Source organism: Salmo trutta, chromosome 5 (genome assembly GCF_901001165.1).
Source record: "Salmo trutta chromosome 5, fSalTru1.1, whole genome shotgun sequence".
In the NCBI taxonomy this organism is placed as follows: Eukaryota; Metazoa; Chordata; class Actinopteri; order Salmoniformes; family Salmonidae; genus Salmo; species Salmo trutta.
In genome coordinates, this window is record NC_042961.1 from 16,090,359 (window position 1) to 16,102,470 (window position 12,112).

The following is a 12,112-nucleotide window of genomic DNA, read 5'->3' on the forward strand; positions in this document are numbered from 1 at the left end:
CCTACAGACAGTGAGATGGTGCCTCTAGAATGCCTGCGTCCTCGCTCCTTCACCACCGCCCACCGAGCATCGCTACGGCGGGACCCAGACGACCTTTCTATTAGCCTGTGTGACCTCAGCCTCCAGGAGCAGGAGGAAGAGGAGCGCCTGCACCCCCCCAGCTCCACCTCTTGTTCCATCCCCCAGAACTCCCTCAACTCCCAGCAGTGCTCCCTGCTCCCCTCGCTCCTTGACAGCGACCTCCACTTCCACCAGCTCCGAGGCGCCCACATCAAGGCCCTTGATGAGCACACAGTGTCCCGGGGCGTGGAGCATCGCAGCGGTGATGAGAGGACCCTGGTGTTCACCAGCCGGCCCCTGCGCTGCGGAGAGAGTGTGTTCGTGAAAGTGACTAAGACGGGTGCCACACGCCTCGGTTCACTCTCCTATGGCGTGACGTCGTGCGACCCGGCTTGGCTTCGTCCGAGCGACCTACCATACAGCCCGGAGTCCCTGGTCGACCGCAAGGAATTCTGGGCGGTGTGTCGGGTGGGGGCGCCCCTGCAGAGTGGTGACATCCTGGGTTTCGTGGTGAACGTGGAGGGGGAGGTGTTTCTGAGCCACAATGGAATCAACGCAGGGATACAGGCATGTGTGGACAACTCCAGACCTCTGTGGATGTTCTTCGGTCTGCATGGGGCCATCACACAACTCAAGATCCTAGGTGAGTTCACTGAACAGTTTTGTAAAACAGTTATAATATAATAATAGGATACATAATTCTGTTTGACATTCATGTCATTGTTATTAAGTGCTTAAAGTGAGATTACAGTATAAACTGGGTTAATACATACTAATCTGTTGCTATGTAGTCATTCTCATTGACTCAAAGACATCATATTAATCTTTGTTCAAGTTTATCTGAAAATCGTGAGACTTTTCAGTCTTTTTTCCCACTAAGAAACAATTTCAGTGTCTGATCCTTGAATGACCTGTGGAGGATGGATTCTTACATTGGCAAGTCATGAACTAGTTTTCCTTTTCCTCCGTTCCTTGTTGCACTCTGACTTTTTATCAACTCGTATATCTCACTTGGCATTTACAGTGAGGGAAAAAGTATTTGATCCCCTGCTGATTTTGTATGTTTGCCCACTGACAAAGAAATGATCAGTCTATAATTTTTATGGTAGGTTAATTTGAACAGTGAGAGACAGAATAACAAGAAAAAAATCCAGAAAAACGCATGTCAAAAATGTTATAAATTGATTTGCATTTTAATGAGGGAAATAAGTATTTGACCCATCTGCAAAACATGACTTAGTACTTGGTGGCAAATCCCTTGTTGGCAATCACAGATGTCAGACGTTTCTTGTAGTTGGCCACCAGGTTTGCACACATCTCAGGAGGGATTTTGTCCCACTCCTCTTTGCAGATGTTCTCCAAGTCATTAAGGTTTCGAGACTGACGTTTGGCAACTCGAACCTTCAGCTCCCTCCACAGATTTTCTATGGGATTAAGGTCTGGAGACTGGCTAGGCCACTCCAGGACCTTAATGTGCTTCTTCTTGATCCACTCCTTTGTTGCCTCGGCCGTGTGTTTTGGGTCATTGTCATGCTGGAATACCCATCCACGACCCATTTTCAATGCCCTGGCTGAGGGAAGGAGGTTCTCACCCAAGATTTGACGGTACATGGCCCCGTCCATCGACCCTTTGATGCGGTGAAGTTGTCCTGTCCCCTTAGCAGAAAAACAGCCCCAAAGCATAATGTTTCCACCTCCATGTTTGACGGTGGGGGATGGTGTTCTTGGGGTCATAGGCAAAATTCCTCCTCCAAACACGGCGAGTTGAGTTGATGCCAAAGAGCTCCATTTTGGTCTCATCTCACCACAACACTTTCACCCAGTTGTCCTCTGAATCATTCAAATGTTCATTGGCAAACTTCAGACGGGCATGTATATGTGCTTTCTTGAGCAGGGGGACCTTGGGGGCGCTGCAGGATTTCAGGCCTTTCACGGCGTAGTGTGCCACCAATTGTTTTCTTGGTGACTATGGTCCCAGCTGCCTTGAGATCATTGACAAGATCCTCCCGTCTAGTTCTGGGCTGATTCCTCACCGTTCTCATGATCATTGCAACTCCACGAGGTGAGATCTTGCATGGAGCCCCAGGCCAAGGGAGATTGACAGTTCTTTTGTATTTATTCCATTTGCGAATAATCGCACCAACTGTTGTCACCTTCTCACCAAGCTGCTTGGCGATGGTCTTGTAGCCCATTCCAGCCTTGTGTAGGTCTACAATCTTGTCCCTGACATCCTTGGAGAGCTCTTTGGTCTTGGCCATGGTGGAGAGTTTGGAATCTGATTGATTGATTGCTTCTGTGGACAGGTGTCTTTTTATACAGGTAACAAGCTGAGATTAGGAGCACTCCCTTTAAGAGTGTGCTCCTAATCTCAGCTCGTTACCCGTATAAAAGACACCTGGAAGCCAGAAATCTTTCTGATTGAGAGGGGGTCAAATACTTATTTCCCTTATTAAAATGCAAATCAATTTATAACATTTTTGACATGCGTTTTTCTGGATTTTTTTGTTGTTATTCTGTCTCTCACTGTTCAAATAAACCTACCATTAAAATTATAGACTGATCATTTCTTTGTCAGTGGGCAAATGTACAAAATCAGCAGGGGATCAAATACTTTTTTCCTTCACTGTAGCTTCTCCTCCAAGAGTTTGTAAATTAAGACGAGCGTTCCATCTTCAGTTCTACTCCTTTTTTATGAACTCACTTGTTATCGGAAGTGGCTCCAACAGATGAAAGTTTACCACAGCTCACTTGCTGATTGGGAAATGAATCCTAGCCTAGCCTAGTTGACTGAATCCATTCAGTTATGACTCTAGGCAACTGTAAAGGCCAATTAGAACATGGTGCAATAACGTATTTGCATAGTAGTTGAGCACATTAAAAAGCTGTTTCTCTCCACACGCACACAGACACACACACACTTACTGTATGACCCTAAGAACACTCTAATTCCCTAGCTGTAAGTCATCTCAGGTGCAGACTAACACATCATGCCCAATCTGTACATACCATGACAAGCTTGTCCGGTGAGGAGGCCTAAGGGGGAAAACCCTGTCTTGATTGAATCCAGCAAAATGTTGGTTTTAGGACCAGCCCATGATAAATGAACAGTAGAATAACATGTTATAAATAATGGCTGACAGGGAAGGGTGCTGTTGGAAATGGGGAATTAATGGCGAACTGCATGTGGAGGTTTGTGGTCGTATTTAATTTCACTTGGCTTTGCAGTGATTCTCCTGTTTGTAAGTGGATTCTAGGGCTGGAATTTAAAGGGATCCTGCAAGATTTTGGCAATTAAGCCCCTAGCATAATGCTAGCGTACCTTTAGACTTACAGTCATTGCACTAACGCTAGCCAGCATTGGCTCGGGAAACTACCTCAAACTTCCTTCATACTGTACGCAGAGACATAAAAAATGTATCCACAAGTTAATTTGACTCTGGTTAAGTAGAAAAACTGAATTGACAAAATCTTGTAGTGTCCCTTTAGCAGACCTACAATGTGGTACACAGAGAAATTAGGAAATACTGATTTGAAGAAAGAGTATTTGTTAAGCTGTGTTTACAGGTTGAAACAAATCATAACTCACTGAAGATGTAAGCATACATTATAATAATGCACGATCATGTATTTTTCTGGTTTGCAAGCAAGTTCATTACTAGATGTTCATGACTTTGATACTGGCTGTGAGGCAGAATACAGTTTAAGCACAGATGTGTGTGCTCTCTAGGTTGTTAACAAGCTCCGCTGAGGCCAAGGATATTTGTCATCACGCCCTGAACACCCTGTTCCCCCTGCTAGGCTTTGTTTTCTGGCCAACTTGTTAATAAGAATGTTCGTGTCTCAATTCGTTTGATTATTCTCCAAACTGAATGCTAGAATAGTGTTTGAGAGCAATATTGCAATGTCTTTAAAGACGACTTTAAAAAAAAAGTGATGGAACTGATCATGAGCTGCTTTGATATTACAAGGTAGTTTGTGTGTCCTATCTGTTCCACTGTCATACCCCCTCTCCTCTTCTCCTCTCCTGGGTTGAGGAGGTTATTTCTGTCCTACGTGGGCCCAGCAGCAGCATCAGACAGCTAGCAGAGCCCCCTGTCCATTAGGGGGGGGGCTCTGCTAGCTGCTGTACTAACTGTTTATGATGCCTTCCATATGCATTATTAAAATGTAATTGCGTCTCACATTCAGGAGCCAGCGTTTTCCCCCATACCTTACTATCCTAGCAGTGGCCTCCTCTCTCTCTCGTTCTCTACCTCCTCTCTCTCTCACTCTACCTCCACCCCCCTCTCTCTCCCCCCTCTTATGACTCTGACAGCGCGTCTCATTACCCCCTCCAGCTGTGGGGAGGGCAGCTCTGACGTTTCTCTCCGCCCACACACTGGCGCCACATGCCACACGTTGCCATGGAAACGTACCGCCACCTCTGAAAGTGGCACTTGTCCGTGGTCGGGTGTCGTTAGAGCTGTGAAATGAAGCAGATGGGAGTTCATCACTTTTACATGGTCATGGAGTCTGTGTGAATGTCTTAGTTTGGTTGTATAAGCTTCATAAACGTACTTGTTTATGTCTGAATTCCCATTGCAACTCCACACATACATTCTAGATGGGGCTTAAGCGTGATAATATAAACATGGTTTGAAACATATGTTAATATTATGTAATTACAGTGGCTGATGTCCCTACAGCACCAATGGAGTAGCAAACTGAACGAGGCCGTATATGATAATATATGCCATTTAGTACACGCTATTATCCAAAATGACTTAGCCATGAGTTTATACATTTTATATTCACTGTATGGGTGGTCCCGGGAATCTTACCCACTAGCCTGGTGTTGCAAGACCCATGCTCTTCCAACTGAGCTATAGAGGACAACAAATGAGACCTCAAATATAATCCTAGTATTTATTGTAATGTCAGGCATTGAAAAGTCTGTCTTAATGAGTATGTTTATGTGGTTTGATGCAGTAAATCTGTCACATAAAAAAACCCAACCATGGCGGTGTGGCAAAGATCACTGCCAACGATAAGAAGGTGATATAATGCACTAAATAACCACAGTGGATTTATCTGGGGCACCATGCAGACCTCCCAGGCTTCCCTACATACTCAAATGCCCTCAGATGTTGTCCATTCCAGATAGAAGGGCCAGGAGTGCATTCATATGATGGCAGGATCTGAACCTAATCCTGAATGAAAGGGTTTATGAATAGACATGAAGGGTATCTCTCTGTCTGTCTTTCTGTCTGGTCTCCTATTAGATGCGACCAGGATGTTACCAGACAGCTGTGCAGCGGGTCAGTCACGCAGGTCAGGTTAACGATCATGAGAAAGTTTGCAAGCAAACCTATGTAACTATAGTAGTCTACCACAATGTCCCTGTCCTTGTTGCTAGTAATGCTGGGGATGTATTTGGTTGACACATTTTAAAGATGATCCATTTGTCACTAGTGTAATAACCAACTTTGGTTTTACAAGTTACTTCTTTACACTCCAAACAGTTTCCCTACGGCTCGGAGGCGCCTGCGTGGTCCTAAAGCACACTGTTGCCTTGTTTTGTATCACATTCCAATGATAAAACTGGGCGGGACAAAAATGCGATTTCAGAATGTGGGGGGGACGACATGTCCCCAGTGAATGTTGCGCCCCTGGTAATAACCATGCAAGAAACCAAACATGGTTGAGTGTAACCTTGTTCAATACAACAATAAACACTAGTAAGACAAAGCTAGGATAGCTTTTAAAGGCTCCAAGCCTGTGAATTTACTCTCTCTTCTCCTTTGCCATTTCCCTCAGCCCACAGTACAGTGTGTCTGTTAATGTTTGAACATTTTGAACAGCAACCTGGCCACCATATGAATCACTGTTTGCAGAAGCTAACAAGGCTTGTTTATTTAGATTGAAACTGAAACCACAGCAGTAAGGGTGGTCCAAGAGAGATGGGAACTCAGGGGAACGGATAGGGGAACAGATAGGGGCACCCCATTGTCAAGGCTCTATAGCATTAGACTCCGCTCAGTTTTTTTTCAGGTCTCATCGACTAAAGCACAGCTGTTTGCAGTTGTTTTTAATCTTAGGGAGTGAAGTCACAGATCTCTGCCATTTCAGGGAGACTTGGGGTACGGGATCCGGAAAAAACTGGGTAATGTGTAGGTTACTTGCGTATGCTTGCTGTTGCTTGCAAACTGACAGTGTTGTTTCTTTTGGCACATAAGAGATACGCTATACCATTGTAAGAGGAGTTTTATGGCAGACATCAAGTTATGTGTAAACAAAAATGGTTTTATGTCATTCAGACATAGCCTACTAGGTCTGTGGATTTGGAACTGTCAGAGCTTTTCTCCTCTGCGGAGAGAGATGTCAATGTGAGGGCTGATGTCAAATAGGGCTGCCGGTGCTGCTGTTCAGAATAGATGGAGATGGCACAGGACAGACACAGTAGACTCTCTCTTCCATGGCCAGAGGGATTGTGTATGTGGGGGATGGTGAGGGGGGCGAGACTACAATACCTCAAGGGCTCCTGACTCACTCATAGACACACAAAAATGTGTGTGCTTTAGTCAGCTTTAGCCAGACTCTCAAAGTTGAACTTCGTCATATTCTGACATACAGTGTTATTACACCATATCTATGGAGATCTGCAAATAACTAGACCCAGCGTTTTCCTTTCTGAGGTATTTGTACGTACATGCGTTCAGAGTAGTTTGCATGTGACACAGTGCTTCTCTGTGCCCTCAGGCTCGTCTCTGAATGCAGACCCTCGGGGACTGTCAATTCCCAGCTCCCCCAACACCCCCACTCTGCGTTGCAGCATCAGCTCCGAGCCCAACTTCAACTCCAACCTGAACATCAACCTCAACACCAGCCTCAACGCCAGCAACCCACCAGCCTTCAGCAGCTCCACAGGTAAACCTTCTTTCCATTAGTACCTTGTGTCTCACTCACCAGGTTATCCCTGTGTTGTCTTTCACTCTCTTTTCTCTCTCTTTTCTCTCTTCTCTCTGTAGGATGTAGGATCTTAATTTGATCACTGTGTTGCTGGAGAACTTTCCTTTAATGCAGTAAATGTAAAACATGTAGTGTATTTGAGGTTTAAAAAGACAAAATGTGATTTTCCTTTACAAAAATATTTATCAACGCCAACGAAAATGTATTATAATCAACATAATAATTCACATTTGCTGTTGCTGCAGGATTATTTTCCTGCTGTAGCAAACTGTCTCAAATTAAGATCCTACATCTGTGTCTCGCTCTCTCCCTCTTTCTTCCGCTCTCTCTCTCTCTCTCTCTCTCTCTCTCTCTCTCTCTCTCTCACCCCCCTTCCCTCTCTCTCTCTCTCTCTCCTCTCTCTCTCTCTCTCTCTCACCCCTTCCCTCCTCTCTCTCTCTCTCTCTCTGTGTCTCTCTCTCTCTCTCTCTCTCACCCCTTCCCTCTCTCTCTCTCTCTCTCTCTCTCTGTGTCTCTCTCTCTCTCTCTCTCTCACCCCTTCCCTCTCTCTCTCTCTCTCTCTCTCTGTGTCTCTCTCTCTCTCTCGCTCTCACCCCTTCCCCACCCTCTCTCTCTCACTCTCTCTCTCACCCCTTCCCCCCCCCCCCCTTTCTCTTTCTCTCTCTCTCTCTCTCTCTCACCCCTTCCCCACCCCCCCTTTCTCTTTCTCTCTCTCTCTCTCTCACCCCTTCCCCACCCCCCCTTTCTCTTTCTCTCTCCCTGATTTTTCCACCTCTGTTTATGGCAGGAATGTGACAAAACAGTCAACATACCATGACCAAGAAAGGCAACGTCAGTTGTAGTAAACGTAACCAGCATTTGTTGAGAGTTTCTTTTGACTTTAATAGGCTGGAAATGTGATGTTTATATTGCACAATATCACACCTGTTATGATGGTTAAGCCCCTCTCAACAGGATGAACACAAGTTATTTGACGCAATATCCTGTAATGTGTAAACATAGAAGAGAGCATTCCAGAGCAGATATAGTATAGATAGTCAGAAATTGAAAAACTATTAAGTACAGTTTCCAAGTTATACTGTATGCAAATGATCCACCTAACTCTAAAACCTATTCCATTATCTCCCAGGTACGAGCCCCAGCTCACCATTCTCCAGCCACTCGGAATCCCCCACCTTCCCATCATGCTCTGGCTCGTGGAGTGACGAGTGCACCATCTGCTATGAGAACGTGGTGGACACGGTGCTGTACGCCTGTGGTCACATGTGTCTCTGCTACGCCTGTGGCCTCAAACTGAAGAAGATGGCCAATGCCAGCTGCCCGATCTGCAGGAGGACAATCAAAGACATTATAAAGACCTACCGGAGCACGTAGGATCTGCCTGGCTGTGTAATATCAAGGCTCATTCATCAAAGAAACCATTGAGACCTATTGGAGCATGTACGTTTGGCCTGACTGTCTTAATATTGCTCAGCAACATTACGAGATTCAGCATCATGCAGTTGGACCATCAAAGATATCAGAAAAACATGTTGGGATATGAATACATTGTAAAGATTAACAGGAAGAGGTAATACTGGCCTCCAGTGTGTCACTGTGGCCCAGATACTGGATTGGGTTCAGCCACCATGGAGCTGGACTTAACCAGGAGGGATCTGGCTCACTCTCTGCAGAACAATCATCATTCATCCCACTGATGATATCATTGCTGCTCGGATGTTTCAGAGACATGAATCTCTCCAGAGCTTTGAAGGCAGCAAGGGGAATTATCTCTCTATGGTTTTATCAGCAACCTGGACCTATCATTCAGAATGTTGCAGTTATAAATGTATTGTACAGCACAGACATTCAATATCATGAAATATGGAGAATTGTGTCTGTTAGGACTGTGATGGTCATTGAATTTTGGATAACGGTATTTGGCCAGCCAAATGACCGCGGTCACCATAATGACCGTTCGAATAGAAGAAAAAAAAAAGAATGATTTTAGACTGACATTTTATCCACCGCCCATGATTGCATGTGCTGCCACATAATTTCATGAATTGAACGGGCTTCGCCACTCAAGTCAGTGATGACATAATAGGTGGACTGGCGGCCATTGTGAGTGTACCAATAGGAGCAAAGCAGGAAGTAAAATATGTGCTGTGATTTGTTGATTCAACTGAACTGACATTACAAAAAATACATTCCATTGCATGAGCCACATCAATTAACATAATTTAAATGAACATTCTGCATTACCATGAAAATTATTGCATCCCAATACCAGGCAGTCATTGCGAGTAGTGTACCCATGAGTTTACCAGTCAAATTGCAAGGGTTTAAGGTTCCAAGCCCATTATATTCATTCTATGTGTACTGCTGCTGCATTGTGGGGGGTGTTGCCTAGGCAACCAAAGACTAATTCGCTTGTTTCAGCAAGTTGTTAATAGTCCACGTTACATCCAAAACGGACTCAACCGCATGAATGCCCTGCCGTCTCATTTTCAGTCAGCAGTTCGTTATGACAGTTATTTTATTTTCATGATGGTCTTCATACATAAGTGTCAGTTATACAGTAATTGTGGCAGCCCTAGTGTCTGTGCAATTCATTTCCATCTGTGACGCTCCAAATGTTCCACCTGGTTGAATAATAACGTTACCCTTTGGACAAGTGACTCATGAATGAAGAGGACATGCAGTTTTTAGTTTGTTTGGTTGGAGAAGAAAGTGAAAGATATCGCCATGTAAAAGGGATGGTGTAATCAGCGGAAGTATTGTACCTGTGAAAAGTAAGGAATATAGTAATTAGCTATGTGCCTATGTTGCATGAATAATCCCTTACATGCATTCTCTACCCAGTCTCAAAGACACTCTAAGGAAGATCACATGCAGGCAAAAATGTGAGAATACAGTCAGCTGGTCACCATAGAATGTTCTAGATTCAAGGTGGATGTAAATCTGTGTGGATAGAGCAGGGGTGTCAAACTCATTTTGCCCCGGGGGCCGCATTCGGTTTTCAACAAGGTCCGGATAGCTCCACTGAAAATGTGTTATTTCCTTACCATCAAAATTGACAAATTGTCTTTTGGAATTTTCAATGCTCCTTGACTGTCTAGCTTTCATTTAGATGATTAATAGCGAACTGGACACAGTAAAAAAAAAAACTGTATGAATGTAGATTCATTATAATTTATACACAGTTTCAATTTGTTTTATTGAGTTTGTCCTGTCCGTCTGTCCCCCCTCTCCCCCAAAATGTTTTGTTACTCAAACCGCCCGCGGGCTGGATTGGATCCCCCATGGGCTGTATGTTTGACATCCCTGGGATAGAGGATGTTCTGTGTATAGTGAGGGAGACGTGACCATAGACTTCGTTACACAGTGTAGGGGCACTTTGGTCCTGTGTATGTGTCTGCACAATGTTCAGTGCACAGAAACCCTTAGCAAAGACGCCACATATATATCAAAGCTCTAACTGTCTGAAGGGTCGTAAAATGCCGACTCTATTGTATACAGCCATCTTCCTGACTCTCTTCTAACTATCTCTGGTTAATTATTGTGCCATTTCCTGGGTGTATTGGAAGTAATCGCAGGTTGAAGTTTATTGGGATGAGTCTTGACCTTCAGGCAGAACTGAGCGATTTCCACTAGATGGGAAAACTCCAAAGTCAAAATGGGCTATATTGTAAAAATTAATGAACACAAAACTGTGACCCACCACCTTGATTTGGTCCTATCTAGCAAAATGTTTAATTGTGTTTTTTACATTGGTAGAGACTCAGAGCTAAAAAGGTTTTATATCATACACTGCAGTTGAGGAACAATGGGAAAGTAATCTTGCTTTGAAAGTTGATGAACTTGTAACCCCACTTTTGAGAAAATAGCCATTGAATGTTTTGGTACACCTACTGGAGAGCTCTTCTATGTCTACACCCATTCAGCATCGTTCACACACTCTTAAGCCTTAGCCCCACCCATCTCTTTAAAGATTCACGTGTGAGGCTGTGCTAAACAGAGTGAGTAAGGTTGTGTAGTAAACAACCAAAGATTAAGACTAAAAGTATAGAAAGTAGTAGTCAAATAAAATAAAATGTTATTGGTCACATACACATGTTTAGCAGATGTTATTGTGGGTGTAGCAAAATGCTTGTGTTTCTAGCTCTGACAGTGCAATAATATCTAACAATTTCACAACATATACTCAATACACACAAATCTAAGTAAAGTGATGATGAATTAAGAATATATACACAACCGTTCAAAAGTTTGTGGTCACTTAGAAATGTCCTTGTTTTTGAAAGAAAAGCACATTGTTTTGTCCATTAAAATAACATCAAATTGATCAGAAATACAGTGATTACATGGTTAATGTTGTAAATAACTATTGTAGTTGGAAACAGCAGAGTTTTTTAAATGGAATATCTACATAGGCGTACAGAGGCCCATTATCAGCAACCATCACTCATGTGTTCCAATGGCACGATGTGTTAGCTAATACATGTTTATCATTTTAAAAGGCTAATTGATCATTAGACTGGTGTTTTGCAGGCACTATTTAATGAAGCTGCCAGTTGAGGACTTGTGAGGCGTCTGTTTCTCAAACTAGACACGCTAATGTGCTTGTCCTCTTGCTCAGTTGTGCACCGGGGCCTCCCACTCCTTTCTATTCTGGTTAGAGCCAGTTTGCGCTGTTCTGTGAGGGGAGTAGTACACAGCGTTGTACCAGATCTTCAGTTTCTTGGCAATTTCTCGATGGAATAGCCTTCATTTCTCAGAACAAGAATAGACTGACGAGTTTCAGAAGAAAGTTCTTTGTTTCTGGCCATTTTGAGCCTGTAATCCAACCCACAAATGCTGATGCTCCAGATACTCAACTAGTCTAAAGAAGGCCAGTTTTATTGCTTCTTTAATAAGCACAACAGTTTTCAGCTGTGCTAACAAAATTGCAAAAGGGTTTTCTAATGATCAATTAGCCTTTAAAAATGATAAACTTGGATTAGCTAACACAACATGCCATTGGAACACGGGAGTGATGGTTGCTGATAACGGGCCACTGTATGTCTTTGTAGACATTCCATAAAAAATCTGCAGTTTCCAGCTACAATAGTCATTTATAACA

At 43.7% G+C, this 12,112-nt stretch overlaps 1 protein-coding gene across 1 annotated transcript in view; it reads left to right on the plus strand.

Annotated features, from left to right (window-relative positions):
* The window catches only part of LOC115193735 (E3 ubiquitin-protein ligase NEURL1), a 54,721-nt gene extending 45,732 nt beyond the window's left edge, over positions 1-8,989 (plus strand). The window contains exons 4-6 of the mRNA XM_029752690.1: positions 8-703; positions 6,799-6,966; positions 8,138-8,989. Of these exons, the coding sequence (XP_029608550.1) occupies positions 8-703; positions 6,799-6,966; positions 8,138-8,382 (1,109 nt within the window). The 3' untranslated portion in view covers positions 8,383-8,989. The remainder of the gene's footprint in view (positions 1-7; positions 704-6,798; positions 6,967-8,137) is intronic.
* Positions 8,990-12,112: the final 3,123 nt, after the last annotated feature.